This window comes from Amblyomma americanum, chromosome 6, assembly GCF_052857255.1.
Source record: "Amblyomma americanum isolate KBUSLIRL-KWMA chromosome 6, ASM5285725v1, whole genome shotgun sequence".
NCBI classification, from domain to species: domain Eukaryota; kingdom Metazoa; phylum Arthropoda; class Arachnida; order Ixodida; family Ixodidae; genus Amblyomma; species Amblyomma americanum.
This window is the reverse complement of record NC_135502.1, coordinates 113,348,234-113,367,248: the sequence shown is the minus strand read 5'-3', so window position 1 is coordinate 113,367,248 and position 19,015 is coordinate 113,348,234. Positions and strand designations below refer to the sequence as shown.

General features: G+C 45.1%; 1 protein-coding gene across 1 annotated transcript in view; it reads right to left on the bottom strand.

The window, feature by feature from the left end:
• Positions 1–1,307: 1,307 nt before the first annotated feature.
• The window catches only part of LOC144095464 (sperm-specific sodium:proton exchanger-like), a 34,882-nt gene continuing 17,174 nt past the window's right edge, over positions 1,308–19,015 (bottom strand). Inside the window, exons 11-14 of the mRNA XM_077629195.1 lie at positions 18,132–18,269; positions 17,105–17,302; positions 6,139–6,276; positions 1,308–1,887 (exon numbers count right to left, since the gene is read on the bottom strand). Of these exons, the coding sequence (XP_077485321.1) occupies positions 1,825–1,887; positions 6,139–6,276; positions 17,105–17,302; positions 18,132–18,269 (537 nt within the window). The 3' untranslated portion in view covers positions 1,308–1,824. The remainder of the gene's footprint in view (positions 1,888–6,138; positions 6,277–17,104; positions 17,303–18,131; positions 18,270–19,015) is intronic.

The window sequence follows — 19,015 nt, the reverse complement described above, 5'->3', positions numbered from 1 at the left end:
AAATTAGTAAACAATTGCACCAGTTGGACCAACTGGGCCAACTTGAATAATAGTTCCCATTAGGTCCCACGCAGGAAATAATTGCATCCAGGAAACTTTCACAAAGTCTACCAACCAATTAAGCTGCACAAAGTACACAGTGTGAGAGATATTAAGGTGCAAAAGAAAAACTGATCTGTGAGCCCTGTCAATGCACCCATGGGACAGTAATGTTTTTGCATTCCCACACATAAGCAGTCTTAAGTGCGTCTGCAGATTTTTAAACTGTTGGAGTTTTTTCAGTGTTGTTGGGCATACCCAGGAACACTGGACGAGCACATTTTTCGACGGCAAGTTGTTTATGAACCCAATTTTTTCATATATCGCAAGACTCCACAATGATCCGCAGATCTCCCCTCGGCAGGCTTGCATTTGCTTGCTATTAACGTTTTTGCTATTGTCAAAAAAGTTTCCCATGGGTTTTCCATGACAGTCATAACTGTTCGATGCGAGCGATGGACGAACGATATATCTGCTACGGATCAGAAGAATAGACCATTGCCTTCAATATTTACATAACAGTATATCTTACAATATTCCAGTTTCTTCACAATTAAAAATGATATCTAAGAATCCTGGACTTGTGTGCCTAGGAAGCTACGAGGACTGATGGAAAATTTACTTAGTACTATCGAGAGCAAAAGAGACCCCCCTCAAAGTTCGGACCTGTGCAGCTCTGCGTAGGGGCGTCACCTGATGAAGTACTTCAGGTGGTGAGACCTGCGCAGTGGGCTCATCTCTACACCAAAGTATTGTCCGGTAGCGCCTCCACGCACAGTGTCTTTTACCCACAATGATACACCCTGGTGTTTTGCAGGCCAAGGAATTAGTCTCTGCTAGCCTCTGCCAAGCAAAGGCTAGCACGATAGTCCTGCTTATCTGCACTCTGCACAAACTCTGCTATGCTGACAACTGCACGATAACAGTGGTTGTACTGGCCCTGTATTTCTTGCAAATGTTATGGGGGCTTTACTAAGAGATGATTACACATCGTAAATGCGAAAATTATATGATTTGTGCACCCTGAACTTACCCCATCTACTCTTTCCAGCTGATATGAATTCGTGCTATACCATCATGACCTAGAAAAAAAATTGCACAGACAGGTTGATTTATTATTGAACCAAATTCTATAATTACAAGGGCAGCATCGACACACGGAATGGAAAGTTCAATAACAGTACAAACTACGCAGCATGCAAAGTAAGCAGCATTTAATATTTCACGGAATGCTTTCACAGATTTGCACGGTTCACGTTGCTAGTCATAGGAGACTAGTCGCTGGAGGAGCGATGGAAATAAATGAGTGCACCGTCATCAACAATGCGCAAACAAGAATTTCACAGCACCTAAAAACAATTGAGGGAAACGACAACTGTCTTGAGACCGCATGCGGGTGCAGAGAAGAATGCTCTGTGGTTCACAGAAAGTGAGGGCTTTAGTGACACAGTATACAGCTGACTTCTTTTCGGTGGTCGGCGGAAGAGGTGGCACAAGCTTGTTCAATGTTCGCCATGTTGCGAAAAAGTTAAACATCGAAGCGCATAAGTGCCAGTTTGAAGCGACGTCGATGCCGACCAACCTCCTCGTCCGTGTCGCCCGTTGAATGTGGGATGATCGCAAATACGCGCAGCTGGAATGTTCGCCTCTCTGCTCTGTACATCGAATGGGCGAAGCATTGGTCGACATAGTAACGTAAAGAAAAGCACGCGGAAAATTATTAGCACACAAAATTTAAGAAAACATGAATAAACTAGAGGCATCGGAAAATGACACTGGCGGCTTCTAGAAGTCCTGGTCGGTGTTCCGACGCCTGGTCAGGTACTTATACTCCCTTCCGATGTCGCCCTGAAAGGACATAAGCAGAGAGTTGATGCACACTTTAGAACCTGGATATCCGTTCCCCCCTCGCATATATCACTTTCTATAGTCCCATACAACTCAAAAACGAAGTGGCAAATCTCCATCTGGGCCGAATCTCCCTCTCCCCTTACAAAAATTTCTTCAGACAGTCTATAGACTGTCCATAGATTTTAGTCTCTAAATCTAAAGACTATATACAAAGCCTAAAGAACAGTCTATAGGAAATACAAATCTTACAGACAGTCTATAGACAATCTATACATTTATGGCCATACACATACAGTAGACTTTTGTCTATGACAGTCTATACAGACTATGAATAGACAAAAACAAATATCTATAAGGAGTCTATAGGCTGTCTTTAGACCATTTTTATAACGGTCTTCCCCCTTACCGTTCCCCTTGGACCTGTCAACGTGAAATCGCAGGGAATAGCAGATGAATAACCACTGCTTAATCGGGTTAACCACGGCGTCGTGCAAATCAGCAGACGCCATTGGCTGAAGGGTCTCCTTTGAGGGGCATCTGCCGCTTTGTTCTTGATGTTGTACCAGACTGTATGCAGTACCAAACTGCGCATTGCTTAGATGCTAGCTATTCATCGCCATTGCAAACGCGTGGTATACAACCGCAACTAAGGGACAAGCAAGAGGATGGCAGTGAGTGGCGCTGCTATGCTGCCTGGTGCGTGTTCAGAACAGCCCATTATCATCATCGTCACCACTATCGGTGTCATTAGACGAGCGAATTTCACTGCAGGAAAATATGCGCCTTTCCTGTCGGTTTAGTTAGTCAAAATAGTTAGTCAAGAACCGAAACAAATATGGATCGAATGGCGAAAGAACTGAACCGAATACAAATCAATCAATTTTCTGATTATTCGCTTCTAGTGCGAAAACGTGTGCTAAACAAATATTCTTTCGAGAGAGTGGTGGCGCTATAAGGAATTATATCTGTAGCAGTCGAAAGATGCAACACTGACCGCCATTAGGGGAAACAACATGATTTGGGTTTAGATATTATGGGGTTTAACGGGACGCAGACACGCAACACGAAGTTAGTATCTTACTAGTTCTGTGGCCACCATATCATACGCATAGGAAAATTAACTTTTGCTATACTGATTACGACAGTGGACAAATAAGCGCCAAATCTTGGCTTGGGATGGACGACAGTTTGAACCTTTGCCTCTGATATCCGGCATGTAGAGAGGGTTCGCTAACCCTACTGAACCCTGTCACATTACCTAATATTGAAGGTCATGCGTATGACCGCTATAAACGCCGCCACTCAAGGTTAAACCGCTCCATGGCGCTGAACCCCCCTTCCCTCAAAGACCGATCGAGGTAGCATCAGGACAAACTTGCCCCTACTTTTGAAAGATTCACCTAAAAAAAAACTACTTCAAACTTCGCGCCAATTGTTCGAAATATGTTAGAAAGCTAAAAACGAATTCGATTCATTTGGAATAATTTTGAGCACGCACGATTTGCGATTCGTTCAGCGAATTGCATAAAGCAATACTGAATTCGCTATTCGAAAACGTTGAATATTCGCGCACCCCTGCAGATGACTTTACGCCGCCCTCGACAACGTTCTCCTCGAAGTACAAGTCCGTTCCTCCCACGGATCACTGTTTATCGTTTCTGCGCATTAAATGTCCTGCATAGAACTTCCTCCTAATTTCGGCAAAGATATATCCTAAGCTCACGTTGGTCCTGTATTCGATACTGCGCAGTTCGGTGCGCTGCCCTTAGAATTTAAAGCTTTTCCGTTAGCCTGGCCTCCAATTTGATGTTTCAGAACCATATAGTTGGGTAAAGGCAGAGTTCGATGGTTATATTGCTTCCCTCTCGAGAGATAGCGGCAAACTTCTCATCACGTATCCGGCAAACTTCTCATCACGTATCATCAAGTGTCCGCCAAACACTGCCGAAACAAAGAATACAAATGTAGGAACACTGCTCGCGCTCTCTATGATAATATGGGGCGCGCGAGTGACTATAGTAAATTGCCTCGTCCTGCCATTTTCGGAGAGCCAGAACTAGTGTTATCCTATACATCTATAATGACAGTTCCGCTGTTAAAGTGTTGTCCGACATCAATTATTCCAATGCGCTCTTTTCTACTCTCTCAAAGTGTGGGGCGCGAAAACATCGCCCAAGTTTCGCGGTTATTTTAGCGATCAGCTTAGTGAAACAACAGGTTGTTTTATTTATTTATTTATTTAGTTATTTATTTATTTATTATTTATTTATTTACACGATACTGCAGACCTCAACGGTCAAAGCAGGATACATTGCCCTGCAAACTTCTTTGCGCATGCATGTGGGGTAAGCTTTCTTTGTGTGCGGACCACGGTTTATCCCAATGTGCTTTAGAAAGTCTAGTGCATCTCTGCTACCGTTTTTGAAATGATACATCAAACCAAATTTCAGTGATCGTGTCCTGAAATTACTATCCATGTGTTCGTATCATCTTGCATCACTTTTGTGGTCGTTTCAGTTGTTGTGATCGTTTGTGATCGTTTCACCTAGTTTTGTAAAATAGTCATATATAGTGTGAAATATTTATTATAAATGTAAACTGAAAAATGAACAAGGAGAAAATAAATATAAATGCAAAACGTAGACTTTTGTTTGGCAGTAAAACTTAGTTTCTGTTTCGCGAGATGTGTAGAGGGTTAAAACTTGGCTGTACCTTTGTAACAGTGATATTCAGAAGCATTTTTTATTGCAGCTTATTCAGGAATGAATTGGTATTTTGGTTTAAAAATTTGAAAAACTGAATTCTGTAAAATTATTGCGTTTTAAATGGGGCCTGATACCTGAAGCTGTTCTGATTAAAGTTTGTTCACTCTTTCTCACTCACTCGTCTTCCCGCTGCGCACTCAAATAGTACGTTAACGCAGCCACCTGGAGATAAGCTTGCATACAAGCCAGAATAGCCAGCACACTACACGAAAAGCGTACAGGGTTGCCCATGCTAGCACACGAACCTACCAAAAAACATCAATTACAGTGGAATCCCGTTAATTCGAGCTTGCTTAATCGGAACTTTCGCTTTATTCGAACTGCACTTTTTTTAATGTCAGAATCATGTGTATTAAGAGGATATCGTTTCCAGTTAATTAAAACTCGCTTAATCGGAACGTTCGGTTTATTCGAACCCTGCTGAAACGTTCCATACGAGTCGCTCGTATGGAATTATGGGAATATGGAGTCCACATGATGTGAAAAGATATCGGACATCGATAAGGTATTGTATGGAGTCTAAATTTTCCTTAAAATTTCTATGTAGCTTTCACAAAATGCACAACGTCATATGGAGTTCGTAAGCTTCCATACGCTCTTTCCATAAAGTCATGAAGTAAACACCGACTCCATACACTGCATACTTACTCTATATAATCCATATTGAAATATAGAGAGTTATAGGAATCGCCTTACGGAAACTTTCAATAGAGAACTGGCACTTTTTGCCTATCAGAATCTCGTCTATTAAAGGGTCCCTGAAAAGAATGTTTGAGGTTGGCTATAAAATGCTCGCATCATGTAGAGTACAGGCCAACGACGGTTTATGCCGTGTACAAGACCTCAAAAGCGAGACGATAATTTGCAATACAATTTTTAAAACTCCCGCTTTTGCACCTAGCGGCGACCTGCGGTGTTGGGGTTTCGCCCGAATCCGCACTCGTTACGGCAGCATCCGCGCTTGTTACGTCATGTAGCGCTCGTTACGCCAGCAGCAGACTGCTAGCATTGGTTCGCGCGCGTCAGCAGCCGGCGGAGGGGGAGAGTGAGAGGGGCCGGTGGAGAGGGCCGGCATTTTAACGCGCAAAAAGTGACGAGAGGAAAGGGAAAGGCGCGAAGACGCGGAAATTCAAATTTTGACTACAGATAACTCAGCTTCTACAAAAAGCATCTAAAAAATTCGAGCTGGAGGATATTTGTGAATCGGCGTCCTTTAGCATCCTAGGCACATCGCATCTTTGTTGAGACCCCTTTCAAAGCCCCGTTAAAAGGTGATCGTTTAGGCCATTGGATTTTCGGTTCATAAACATAAAAAGACTCGATTGTATTTTGCCAGCTGCGGTGCGTCTGAAAAGTTGCCTCAGGCATTCTGCTGGCTGGACTGACAAACGCAGCTGTGCGTCGCTTAGGTGCTGTCGAAGCTGCACGCAGGCTGCCACTCGTGACGAGAACGTTCGCGCTGGGCGGCGTTTCCCTCACTCACCCGGCGACTGGCCTCCATTTCTGCGAGTCGCTCTTCTTCCGTGGGCACCCGGCGAAGCCAGTCGAACTCCAGGGGAAGCTTGTACTGCTTGTTCGCCACGACGGCTATTACCGGTCGCGGCCGGGTACTGAAGTCACCCTAAATAATGCAGACAGGAAAAATGAGGTCACCGATTGTTTATTAACTGACGCAAGAATTCATGCATCGCAAATGATTTGCCCATGGGTGACCGAATTATGATGAAACTATTGCCCAGATTAAGCCCGTAGTAACTCCGATGTGTCATGGATTATCACATTTAAAAGCACGTAGAAATAATAGTACAAGCCAGACCACTGCTGAATAAAGCTGAATTTTAGGCGAGTTGGTACGTATTCACTGTACGTCAATAGCACGTCGAAGCATCGAAGACGGGACGGAGCGGAGATAGACAAGCGCTTGCCTGTGAGTCCGCACCGTCCTAGCCCGGCACTAGCCCTAGCCCAGCAGTTTGCACTCCCGTCCTCTATCTGAGCGCTGTTGACGCACAGTGATCCATAGTTAGCGGGAGCCCTCTAGGCGCGTGGCTTTCCATTTGGGACCGCGGTTTTTCATGACTGGCCTCGACTACTTTATTTATCGCCTTACCCAGGGTCTATCGATCATGATGTTAAAGGGGTCGTGAAGTGTTTTCCGAAAATTTTGGACGACGTGTATATTTGGAATTCTGACCCTTCATTCTATAGCGTACAGTGATTCGTTTCATCGTCCGGGTTGATCGAATAGCGAAAAAAAGTTAATTTCGATTTCCCGGCACGCGTCCTCCTCAACTCTACAGGAAACGTCATCATAAGTAGCCAATCCGAGGCTTCTGTCCCCGACACAACATGGCGGCTTAGCGAGGCCTGCTGGCCCATAGTTGACCGAGGTCAGAGCACTATATGTACTCAAATGTGGCGTCAAAATGACGTCACGCTGCATCACGTATTAAGCGCATGTAAACGGAGAGTCGTCGAGTTTGACCGGCCTTGCTCAACTCGATGCCCTGACAGAACCACCCGCTATCGAGTTCATGTAAACGAAAGACCCCACGGAGGACGGAGAAGCGTAACCGAAACCGAAACTGATCCCAGGTCAATGACTGATCTATACTCCGTTTCATACTTATGGTGTCTTCGACTGGTCGCTCCCACGATCCGGTTCGGATCTGGCAGAGTGGGAGCCGCTCTCGCTCTGAGCGCATAGAGAGTCTAGTCAAGCCGAATGGTCAGCGAGTTTTCAGAGCGGAAGCGCAGGAGGCAGAAGGGGGACGTAACTTCCGTAACCATGACGCGGCATCGCTGCTGATGTCAACAGTAGCCGCACGTAAGGTCCCTTGATTACCTTTATCCGCACGTGGTCTCACAGTTTGCATCGCGGTCACCGCTTAGCCTGTATCGATCGCTACCCCGGCTTTCCGTCCTACGGGACGCTCATTTTTCGAACATCGCCTTGTGGATAACACTGTCGTCCTCGTCTGAGCAGCTGCTGGAATCGTTGTTGTCATGCGACCGCAACACAGACCGCGTTCCTAGCGTACATGCTTATCCGGCGTTTCTTGGAACATTTTGACTCACACAGCGCGGCACCCGCAAAACACAACGCAAAAAGCGTGACTGCGTCGAGAGCCCACACTTGCTTCTGCCTACGAGCAGGGGACGCCGAGGGCTCGCACCGCTTTCGCGAAATGGCGGAAGTGGCTCTGTCACGTGGACTCATCTCGGAGCCGCTCCGACTTTTTTCTCGGAGCGCCTCAGAGCGCTCTGAGCTGGAGGCGAGCGCTCAGAAAGAACCAGCCGAATGTAGTCAGAGCGGCCGGCTTCGACCAGCCGAATGTGCGGTCGCCTCTCAGAGCGCTCTAGAGCGATCTAGAGCGACCAGTCGAAGACACCATTAGCTGTCTACGCAGCCAAGGCTACGGTGCCTGTTTGCGATCCTCGTCCGCATCATAATATAGTGCGTCAAAAATAAAAATTGAAATGAATTGACAAGCAAAGTGAACAGTAGTTGATATTATAGTAGACCGATGGAAGTGTTTTATTTTGCAAATAGATTGATTTTTCTTTTATGTTTTCCAGAACCGAGTGACGCAGATTTTTCGTTTTCTCAGGCGCCGGCTGTATCAGGTTTTCGCAGCTGAGCCGGCAGGTCTGTTTGTGAAAATGGCGTCGCTGTCACCTGCTCGCTTGTTTTCTTCCCCCGCTTCGACTTCGAAAACATCTCCTGTTCGCCTCTTTTCCAAGGTGAAGTCTCCAAAGTTTTCTAAAGACTGCAAGGCGGTGATAGTTAATGTCTACGCAAGCATAAGGAAGCTCCACCCCGAGAAGACTGTGCGTGACGTTCTCGCAATTGTGGGCGAGATGACCGGAGTGAGCCCTCGGACAGTTGTGAGGTTTAAGAAAGAAGGTCTTTCTGGCGGAGTAAAATAATTGAAGCCACACTGAATTCTATCACCCCCCAATTAATGATTCATTGTGTGCAGCATGCGAAAAAATCCGTGAACACCGAAAAACAGCGCCTCTCAGCACGTCCGTTGCCAACTCTCACTTCACTTTCGTTTCCCTGCGGAAAAAGTTAACAGCACGCTTCTTATTAAAGAAGTCATTTCATTTTGATAACAAAAAAGGCCACTTATATATGGCTCGCATTTAGACTTTCTATCTAGAGATTCGCCGAAAAAAGATAAAAAAAGGACAAACCTACGCTGAGGATCGAACCTGGGCCCCCTCACAAAATGAACAAACATGCCCGCGCTTCGTACCACTCAGCCACGACGCGAGGCGGAGTGACACATTTTGTTAGTTTTTTTTTGACGGACTACTTCCGTACCTTTGGCTGTGTAGACAGCTATGTATGAAACGGAGTATAGGATCACGTGCTGTTCTTTGCCGAGTAAAGTTCCGTGTGCAAATAATTGTCACACTTTTTTTCGCTTTCTAACTTTCATACTAATCTATTATTTTGGGGTAAACGAAACTGAAAGATATATCAGTTTCTAAGCGTCTTAATGTGACGTAGTTGGGTAGTACTTCTGTCAGCCGCCGGGGCCGCATGGTCGTTTCACGAGCGCAAAAAGGCAACGATTTCCAACGGGCTTTAATAAATGCAGACTCAATATTGCGCTGAAATATTTCGGAATCGGCATGTACAATATTTATTGAATCAATGTAAATTACAACCGGGCGGCTTCATTTTCTTTTCACAACCCCTTTAACCTTTTCAAGCGCCGCTCGCCATTCAGCTTCCGAAAAAAAATTTTCGGTTTGCAACTCAAAATGACAATGATTGTGTTTCAACCATGCACGAAATTTTGTACAAAGTATCACAATGGCAGCAAACTGCAACGTCGAAACACCAAATTAATATTCGAAGAATGAAAATATCACATACTTCGCACATTGATGCTATATGAACGGAGGAAAAATAAATGATTACGGTTGATAGAACGTGCTTCCTCGGCTATGTCGAATAGCAGACTAACAAGTTGACTGTTTCACAACTGTTATTTACTACGTTCGCCCTGACAGTGACTGAGATTTGAAGAATTTTTTAGAGAGTACGGAATGGGATAGAATTTACATACGAGCTACCGGAAGGTGCAAAGTTGCAATTTTTAGGCTTGGAACTAACTATATAGCAAACGACAGGTTTTGCTACATGTATCGCCCGCGTGCGCAGAATGATTTCTTCTCAGAAGTGTTGCTTGTTGGGCGAGTTGGTGATCCACGAAAATAGAGCAGCGCGTAACAAAACAGGACACAAAGGAGAGACACAGAATGACACGAGCGCTAACTATCAACTGTTTATTTCTTGCTGTCGCTACGTATAAATACATGAGCCACAACGAGAAACGAAAAACAAAAAAAGATTGATAAGCCAGCCTTTTGCTGGTTGCCATCGATCTAGATAGGAGAGCTCTTTCGCTGACAGTGCCACTGATGCCACGCTCACACACTTGTTACCTGCACGCGAAATACTACAAGCCTCAATAATCTCTCGAACAATCTTATCATTGTGGCGGGTTATGATTTGGCTCTTCTTAAAAAGTGGCATGCACGAATTTGGCCGGTCCCGTTTCTCGGACTCGACCTTGCAGTGACGACAGTGTTGGCTTAGGTGGTCCGATTTGTTCTCATTAACATTGTAGTCACTTTCTTTTAACCGGCTATTCACAAATATCCCTGTTTGCCCAATATACTCATGGCCACAAGACAACGGTACGCGATAGACAACACCCTCCTCACAAGTGACAAATCGTTTCTGATGGTCTATTACACATCTTTTTTTTTTTCCCTGGATACCGCACGGATTGGTCTTTTTGCAAAGCATAGACAGTTTTACGGGTGCAGAAAATACAACTTCAACGCCTGCTCGTTTTCCTATTTTCTTTAGGTTGTGGGATGTATGATGAATGTAAGGGATGGCAGCTACTTTCTTGCGATCCCGCTGTTCATTGGTACCTTCCTGCTTGTTGAACAATCTTGCTTTTTTTCTTTTTTTGGAGCAGGCCTTCAGCCACAGAAACAATTAGTGGCCCAGGATACCTAGAATCGGACAGTCGTCTAATCTGTGATGCCAAGCATTCTTGCATCATGTGCTCACATGAGCTTTTGAGCGCATTTGTCAGGCAATACTTGATAATGCCTCTCTTTACCAGTTTCGAATGCGCCGATACCGCTGGCAGTAGGCCTTTTTTTGCACGAGGTTCATAACCCCAACAGATGCGGTTAGTGTGAAAGTTAAGTCTAAGATCTAAGAGCTTGATAGAGTTCTTGTCAGGAAGCTCATGCGTCAGAATTAATGGGTTTAAATGTTTTTTAAAGGATTTGAGTACGTTTGCAGCATCAGTATAAAAATCTGCCTTAGAGTTGGCAATGATGATCAAGAAATCATCCACAAATCTGAAAATTTTTACAACTTTGGAGCTACTTAAGCTTTTCCCTAGGATCCTATCATGCTTTGCAAGAACAAGGTCGCTGAGAACAGGCGCAATACATGAACCAATACAAATTCCACACTTTTGCAGGTAAACATCTTTGTCCCAAGTAGCCATTGTTGAGCGCAGGTATACATTCTAAAAACCCACTCACACTCACTCCAGAACTGTTCTGAAAGGAAACAGCTCCAAGCGCGTCAATAGCCAGTTCAACACACAACAGCAATTCATCCTGTGGCAAGAACAGATCTTTGATGTCTATTGAAAAAGCCAATACATTTTTGTTTTTATTCTGGCACAGATAGTCGACAACCTGTGCAGAATTTTTTACAAGGTAGGGCCCGACGAGTTACAAGCCTTACGCCGGAAAGTGAGAAGAGCAGCTGCGTATCCCAAGGCGTAGACGTTCTCGAACGTTCAGTGCGACCAAAGCAGACCGTGCCGTTAAAACGAGTGTCAGATTTTCTTTGCGACAATCGCCTCTGTGCCCTGACAGCTGATAAGGAGGGGGGTTTCGCCATCTTACCTCATGACCTGTTTCGGAAGAAAGCTTCAGAAGCTATAGAATGAAATTTCGTTAAGAAGGACCAAAAATGTTTAAAGAAAGCTAAGGCGGAAGCAAAGAAGTTATGCAAACGGTCAGGTTTACAGAGCCTTGTCACGTTAATTCAGGATAGCCATAAACCTTCCTTAGACATGTTCTTTTCTGCTAAAACGCACAAAGAACAGTGCGTAATAATCTCGGAAAAAGAGGCATGGCAGAAATGTGTAGCTAGATCCCTGCAAAAGAACTTGGCGCTACTCGAAATTGATGACCCCTACCTTGTAAAAAATTCTGAACAGGTTGTCGACTATCTGTGCCAGAATAAAAACAAACATGTATTGGCTTTTTCAATAGACATCAAAGATCTGTTCTACTCCTTGCCACAGGATGAATTGCTGTTGTGTGTTGAACAAGCTATTGACGCGCTTGGAGCTGTTTCCGTTCAGAACAGTTCTGGAGTGAATGTGAGTGGGTTTTTAGAATTGCCGGATGTATACCTGCGCTCAACAATGGCTACCTGGGACAAAGGTGTTTACCTGCAAAAGTGTGGAATTTGTATTGGTTCATGTATTGCGCCTGTTCTCAGCGACCTTGTTCTTGCAAAGCATGATAGTATCCTAGGGAAAAGCTTAAGTAGCTCCAAAGTTGTAAAAATTTTTAGATTTGTGGATGATTTTTTGATCATCATTGACAACTCTAAGGCAGATTTTTAATACTGACGCTGCAAACGTGCTCGACTCCTTTAAGAAAACATTTAAACCCATTAATTCTGACGCATGAGCTTCCTGAGAAGAACTCTATCAAGTTCTTAGATCTTAGACTTAACTTTCACACTAACCACATCTGTTGGGGTTATGAACCTCGTGCAAAAAAAGGCCTACTTCCAGTGGTATCGGCGCATTCGAAACTGGTAAAGAGAGGCATTATCAAGTATTGCCTGACAAATGCGCTCAAAAGCTCATGTGAGCACATGATGCAAGAATGCTTGGCATCACAGATTAGACGACTGTCCGATTCTGGGTATCCTGGGCCACTAACTGTTTCTGTGGCTGAAGGCCTGCTCCAAAAAATAAAAAAAAACACGATTGTTCAACAAGCAGGAATGTACCAATGAACAGCAGGACCGCAAGAAAGTAGCTGTCATCCCTTACATTCATCATACATCCCACAACCTAAAGAAAATAGGAAAACGAGCAGGCGTTGAAGTTGTATTTTCTGCACCCGTAAAACTGTCTATGCTTTGCAAAAAGACCAATCCGTGCGGTATCCAGGAGAAAAAAAAAAGATGTCTAATAGACCATCAGAAACGATTTGTCACTTGTGTGGGGGGTGTTGTCTATCGCGTACCGTTGTCTTGTGGCCATGAGTATATTGGGCAAACAGGGATATCTGTGAATAGCAGGTTAAAAGAACGTGACTACAATGTTAATGAGAACAAATCGGACCACCTAAGCCAACACTGTCGTCACTGCAAGGTCGAGTCCGAGAAACGGGACCGGCCAAATTTGTGCATGCCACTTTTTAAGAAGAGCCAAATCATAACCCGCCACAATGATAAGATTGTTCGAGAGATTATTGAGGCTTGTAGTATTTCGCGTGCAGGTAACAAATGTGTGAGCGTGGCATCAGTGGCACTGTCAGGGAAAGAGCTCTCCTATCTAGATCGATCGCAACCAGCGAAAGGCTGGCTTATCAATCATTTTTTGTTTTTCGTTTCTCGTTGTGGCTCATATATTTATACGTAGCGACAGCAAGAAATAAACAGTTGCTAGCGCTCGTGTCGTTGTGTCTCTCCTTTGTGTCCTGTTTTGTTACGCGCTGCTCTATTTTAATGATTTCTTCTCGTATGAATTAACCCACTCTAATAGTGTGAAGAGAGCCATTGCCACGCCAGGTCTGGAAGCCGCCATTATAAAGTCATGCTGTTATAATAGGATGGAAAGTTGGGCTAGTTGGGTTACGTACATTCTTAAAGGAAAAAATACAGCGCGAACATAGACGACGGACGAAGAAGAGGTGCACAACACAAGCGCTGTCTCGCAACTAAAATTTTATTCAGGAGGAAAACACATATATAAAAGCGTCCGAAAAAACAGCAAAGTCAGCAATTACATAAGGCAATCAACACTTGGAACGAACTCAAAAAAACAGACCAGATAGCGCAGGGCGCCCTTTTTTTTTCTATGACCCATGGCAAATCAGGTGTTGAACAAGAACCGCATCTCCGCATCAAGTATTGTGATAGGGGGTTGACTGATGCACGTGTTAATCTTCTTCTTTATAAAAAACGCTTCCATGATCTCTCTAGTACGTTGGTCGCGGTGCCGGTACAGTAACTCGGTTCTCTCAAATATTGCCTTACAGTTGGCTTTATCTTCGCACTGAGCGCAATGTTTAGAAACATCTGGCGATGCGTTTTTGTGCTCTTTTAGTCGGATATTTAAGCAGCGCCCGGTTTGTCCGATATACACCTTTTGGCAAGTGAAAGGAATCTGGTAGACCACCGAACGCGCACAATCCACAAATCTTGATCTGTGCCGCACCGAACACATAAAGGGGTGCATTTTTTTTCTTCCATTCTTGGACATCAGTCCCAGTCATCGGAAAGGCGTAGAAGCTTTTGGGGTGCTGTACAGACCACGTCGACATTAAAACGACGAGCAACATTCCTCAGATTGTGCGCCAATCTATGCACGTAGGGAACGGCCACTGCTTTCTTTTTGGCTCCCGTTCTTTCACCTCTGTTCGTGGTCCGGAGACCTCTGAAATTGCCAATTAGTTTTTCGCATGTTCGTGATATCACAGAGAGGGGGAAACCTGCCGCGGTCAGTCGTTGTACTTGCAAGGAAACACCGTATGCGACGGAGTGCACACAAGATTTTTCTAGAGCAGATCTTAGGCAGGAGAGGGCTATGCCGTTTTTTACCAGTTTTGTGTGCCCTGAGCAAAAGTTGAGTATCGGCTTTTTGGAGCGCGGTTTATTAACCCAACAAGTGTGGCCCTCCTTGAACATCAGTCTTAGATCTAGGAACTGAAGTGCTTAAATATCCGACTAAAAGAGCACGAAAACGCATCGTCAGATGTTTCAAAACATTGCGCTCAGTGCGAGCATAAAGCCAACTGTAAGGTAATATTTCAGAAAACCGAGTTACTGTACCGGCACCGCGACCAACGTACTAGAGAGATCATGGAAGCGTTTTTTATAAGGAAGAAGATAAACACGTGCATCAGTCAACCCTCTATCACACTACTTGATGCGGAGATGCGGTTCTTGTGCAACACCTGATTTGCCATGGGTCATAGAAGAAGAAAAAAGGGCGCCCTGCGCTATCTGGTCTGTTTTTTTAAGTTTCTTCCAATTGTTGATTGCCTTATGTAATTGCTGACTTTGCCGTTTTTCGGACGCTTTTATATATGTGTTTTCCTCTTGAATAAAATTTTTGTTGCGAGACAGTGCTTGTGTTGTGCACCTCTTCTTCGTCCGTCGTCTATGTTCGCGCTGCATTTTTTCATGCTGTTATACCAAGCAAACAAGCTTTCAACGACAGATCGTAAGGCTCCAAAATGCAGGCTTTCTTCAGACTGTCTTGACGGCTGCCACAGAGACCGTTCTTCAAAAGACAAAACGCAAGAGCAGGCATTGAAGTGGCGTTGAGGAAAGAGTTAAGCCAGAAGTTGTTCCTAGCATACACGTGTAGCTCACAATTTTAAAAAAGGCATACCCGCTATGTACAATGTTCCAGTTCATTTTTCTGCTCCATTTAAGATGGCCATTTTATGTCCTCGTACCAATACAGAAAACCAAAGCATCAAGCTTGCTGAACAAAACGTAGTATCTAGAATGTAACCCAAAAGGGTTATTTGTCAGATATCTCTCGCATAGGTCAAACTGGGTGATGTTTGAATGAGCATTTGAGAGAACATGAGCGCTCCATGCAGGATTGTACACGGGTTGAAATCTGCCGCTACACTGTAAGGATTACTTACACCGCTCGAGCAAGCCCCTTCTTGAGGAAACTGTTCTTTTAGACAGAAACCGCGATCGTGTTGCCCGTGTACACGGCTGGTTATCGACTCTGGTTGGAATTGTGCGGTGCGCTTAATCCTCCCCGAAGGTATTGTGCTGTTTTAGGTCTCTCTCGTTCTAATTTTAATTCATCTCTCAGTTCTCTGCCATCCAATAATCACTGAATGAGTCATGCTTTTAATTGGCCCTTTACACCACATGTCATATTACTGGTTCACTTTTAGGTATTAACCGTTCGCTTCTATCTCTTTTAGCTAATTTCCGTGTCAAATCTCTTCCTTTTTTCGCTTTTATGGCCCTCTATACCTGACGTTTCCTGCAGATGGTAGGTCTTCTGACTGAATGCCTATATTGTTTGTGCCATTCAGTAAAAGGGTCAATTGCGAGTAGCGAGTTGTCCTGTCTTTCTCACTTGTGATCGTCTATATGTTGCGCTTAATTTTTTAACCAAGAGCAAGAATGACAGGATTTTAACGTAGTTCAACGGGGCAGACTTGCGAAAGCATGTGTTTAGCCTGGTTGGCTCATGGTTCTGCTCTGCTGGGTCGTCGGCACGTCTGGAAACGATATTAGACTCAGGTTAAGCTCTGATCGATTTTATGGGGATATGATCTATTCGTGCCACAGGTGGAAGTTGATGAAGACGACGATGTGCAGTGCACAGCGCGGGTTCGAGGCAATGTTTGTTTTATTTATTTATGCTACGCTCTTGGCACAAACCCGTAAACATCGCAAGGTCTTGTTCGGGGTTAACCGATCGGAATACTGCTTTCACACTAATAACACAAGATGATCACTCAGGACTGTTCTTGGCGATCTGCGATTGTTATATCTAGAAAGTTCTATGTCATGTTTAAATAGCCAAGAAAATTCTGATTACGACAACATCCAATACTGTGAGGGCAGAATTTCAAGAACTAGTGTGTGCTGAACGACTTGTTCCTTCGCCTGGCCGCACTCACCGCGACCAGACAAACCCTGTCACGGTTCTAACGCGATAGCGTTGAGGGTCCCAGTCGGCGGGAAAACCGGCGTTTGATGGCGCTGTGAAAGGAAAATCGGGTGGGAGTAGCCAAGCGAAGACTATCTTATAGGTGGCTAAAATCAAGACAAGGGTAGAATTTCACAAGTCATGGCTAGGTGGCTTGAGCCACCGCCCGGTTTAAAGGGTTCAGCCTTATCCATCCATCCATCCATCCTGATTGGTGGAGAGGGTTGTGACGTCAGATCCGAAGCAATTTCGTTTAAAGGAATAAAAAATGATTGGTCAAGTGCTGGAATCAAGCTTCTGTTTCTTGGGCCGCAGGCCTGGCACGTTACGTCTGCGTCACCAAGGAACATGATCGCGTAACACTGTTAAGGTGAACTTAATTGCCCCCTTGCTCCGGAAGCGGAAACAACCGGCGCTCCCGTCGGGATGCAGGTGGGAGACTGCACTCACGGGGAAGATGAACCTCTTGACGAAGCGCGGGATGTAGTAAGGCGCCGCGTACACGTCGCCCGTGTTGAAGTCGACCAGCGTGCCCTGGATGAGGAGGATGTCCTCGATGTCCGGGCTCACCAGGAAGTCGTGCGCGCTCGCCAGGTCGGGCAGCAGGAAGGAGCTCAGGCGCATCTTTATCTTCTCCATGGGCCAAGTCTGGAGGAGGAGATGATGATGATACGCGTCTCACCCCGGTAGGTGGTTCAGTCGATATATCGCAGGATCGAATACCGGTCGCGTTGATCGCATTTCTATGGAGGCGAAATGTTGAGAACCAAAGGGGTCGAAATTAATCCGGAGACCTCCATTAGGCAGTCTATGTGTAGCCTCGTGGCGAAAACCTCCGTACTGTACCGTGCCATACCGTACTGAACCGTACCTTAGCGTACCGTGATCGCCTGTTCACGCGTTATGGCGCCATTTTGCGTTGACCACAAGCTGAAGTGACATCAGAAATTTGACCCGCATGTCATATGGAATGAAAAATCAGTGCATGCATGAATTTTTTTTTATTCACATACCCTAAATGCCCTTTTCGGGAATTACATAGCGGGGGAGGGGGGAGGGGGGTGTACAGTTACAAATAAACAATATTCCACACATAGTTCTACAAGCAACACAAATCCAAAACAGGCAAAATCGAAAAAAAGTGCAGAAAATTCGAAGTTGAGCATATGCAGGAATGGAGTCTTCCTAATCAGAATTTATAAAAAAAAATTTAGTTTTTGCACAAAGGCGTCATGGCTCAGGGTGAAGACAATATCACCTGGTAACTTGTTGCAATCTTGAACGGCAAGAAACAACGATGAATGACTGCGCAGGCTGAAGGGCGTGATGATCAGCAGTTAACTACATGTAATTTGCGCAACAGGCTACTTTTCTTGCTTATGATTAAAGGCCAGTTTATTGCTGATCAACGTTAAGCAAGCTTGACGTCAGTCGACAGTACACAGCACATGAGTTGCTCAAATGAGGCTTGACTCACCTGGTACTTGGGTTCAGATTGTAAAATTAGGACGCCGAAAATGTTGGCGATGTAGTACCATATCTGGTATAGGAAGCTCGGCGGCCTAGTGAAGATCTGTATCGCCTCCACCACGCGGCTCCGAGGGATAACGTAAGCCTGGAAATGCGTGCAAAGCCGTGGAAGACAGGGTCAAGCCGGAACGGTGACATCTAGATAACACGCGATAGGGACATCCCAGCTATAACCTATTTGAAGCGTTGACAGACGAGTACAGTGAAATACGGACGCGCAGGCGTTCAAAATACTAACAAAACGAGTCGTCAAAATAAGCAGTGCAGTACTGTTTAAAGCCTGATCAACCTTTCCTAAGGCGCGTTAACACTCGCGATGGGCGTCGAACGACATGAATTGTTTACACAGGCGAGTCGAGTTTGCGTCTCGCTTCCCGAGACCTCTCCTTCTGAACGCGAATCGGCGGGGGAGGACAGGCGCTGCTCGCGTGGCCTCCTCCCTCGACCCCCCACCGCCCCCCCCCCCCCCCCCCCACCCCCACCCCTTTCAACCATGGACTCACATGACGGTTTAAGGGAAAGTAGTGACAATGTTGAAGCGTAATGCGGCTTTGAAAGCCCAGAAAGCTGTACTCGCGCTTGCGGGCGCGGGGAGTAGCCAGCCACGAATGGCGCTACTGAAAAAAAAGACGGCGTGAATATGACAGCGCAAATGAAGAAGCATGCCCGTGGTGTCGTATTCATTTCTTCGCCTCCTGTCCTTGCACTCGCATAGTCTATTTTTCCTCTAAGAGATTGCTCGTCTAATACATACATCTTAACCACATGACGCGCAGTACTTTAGCAATAATTTAACAGGCTACTATGGGACAGAAACTTCGAGGCTAACGA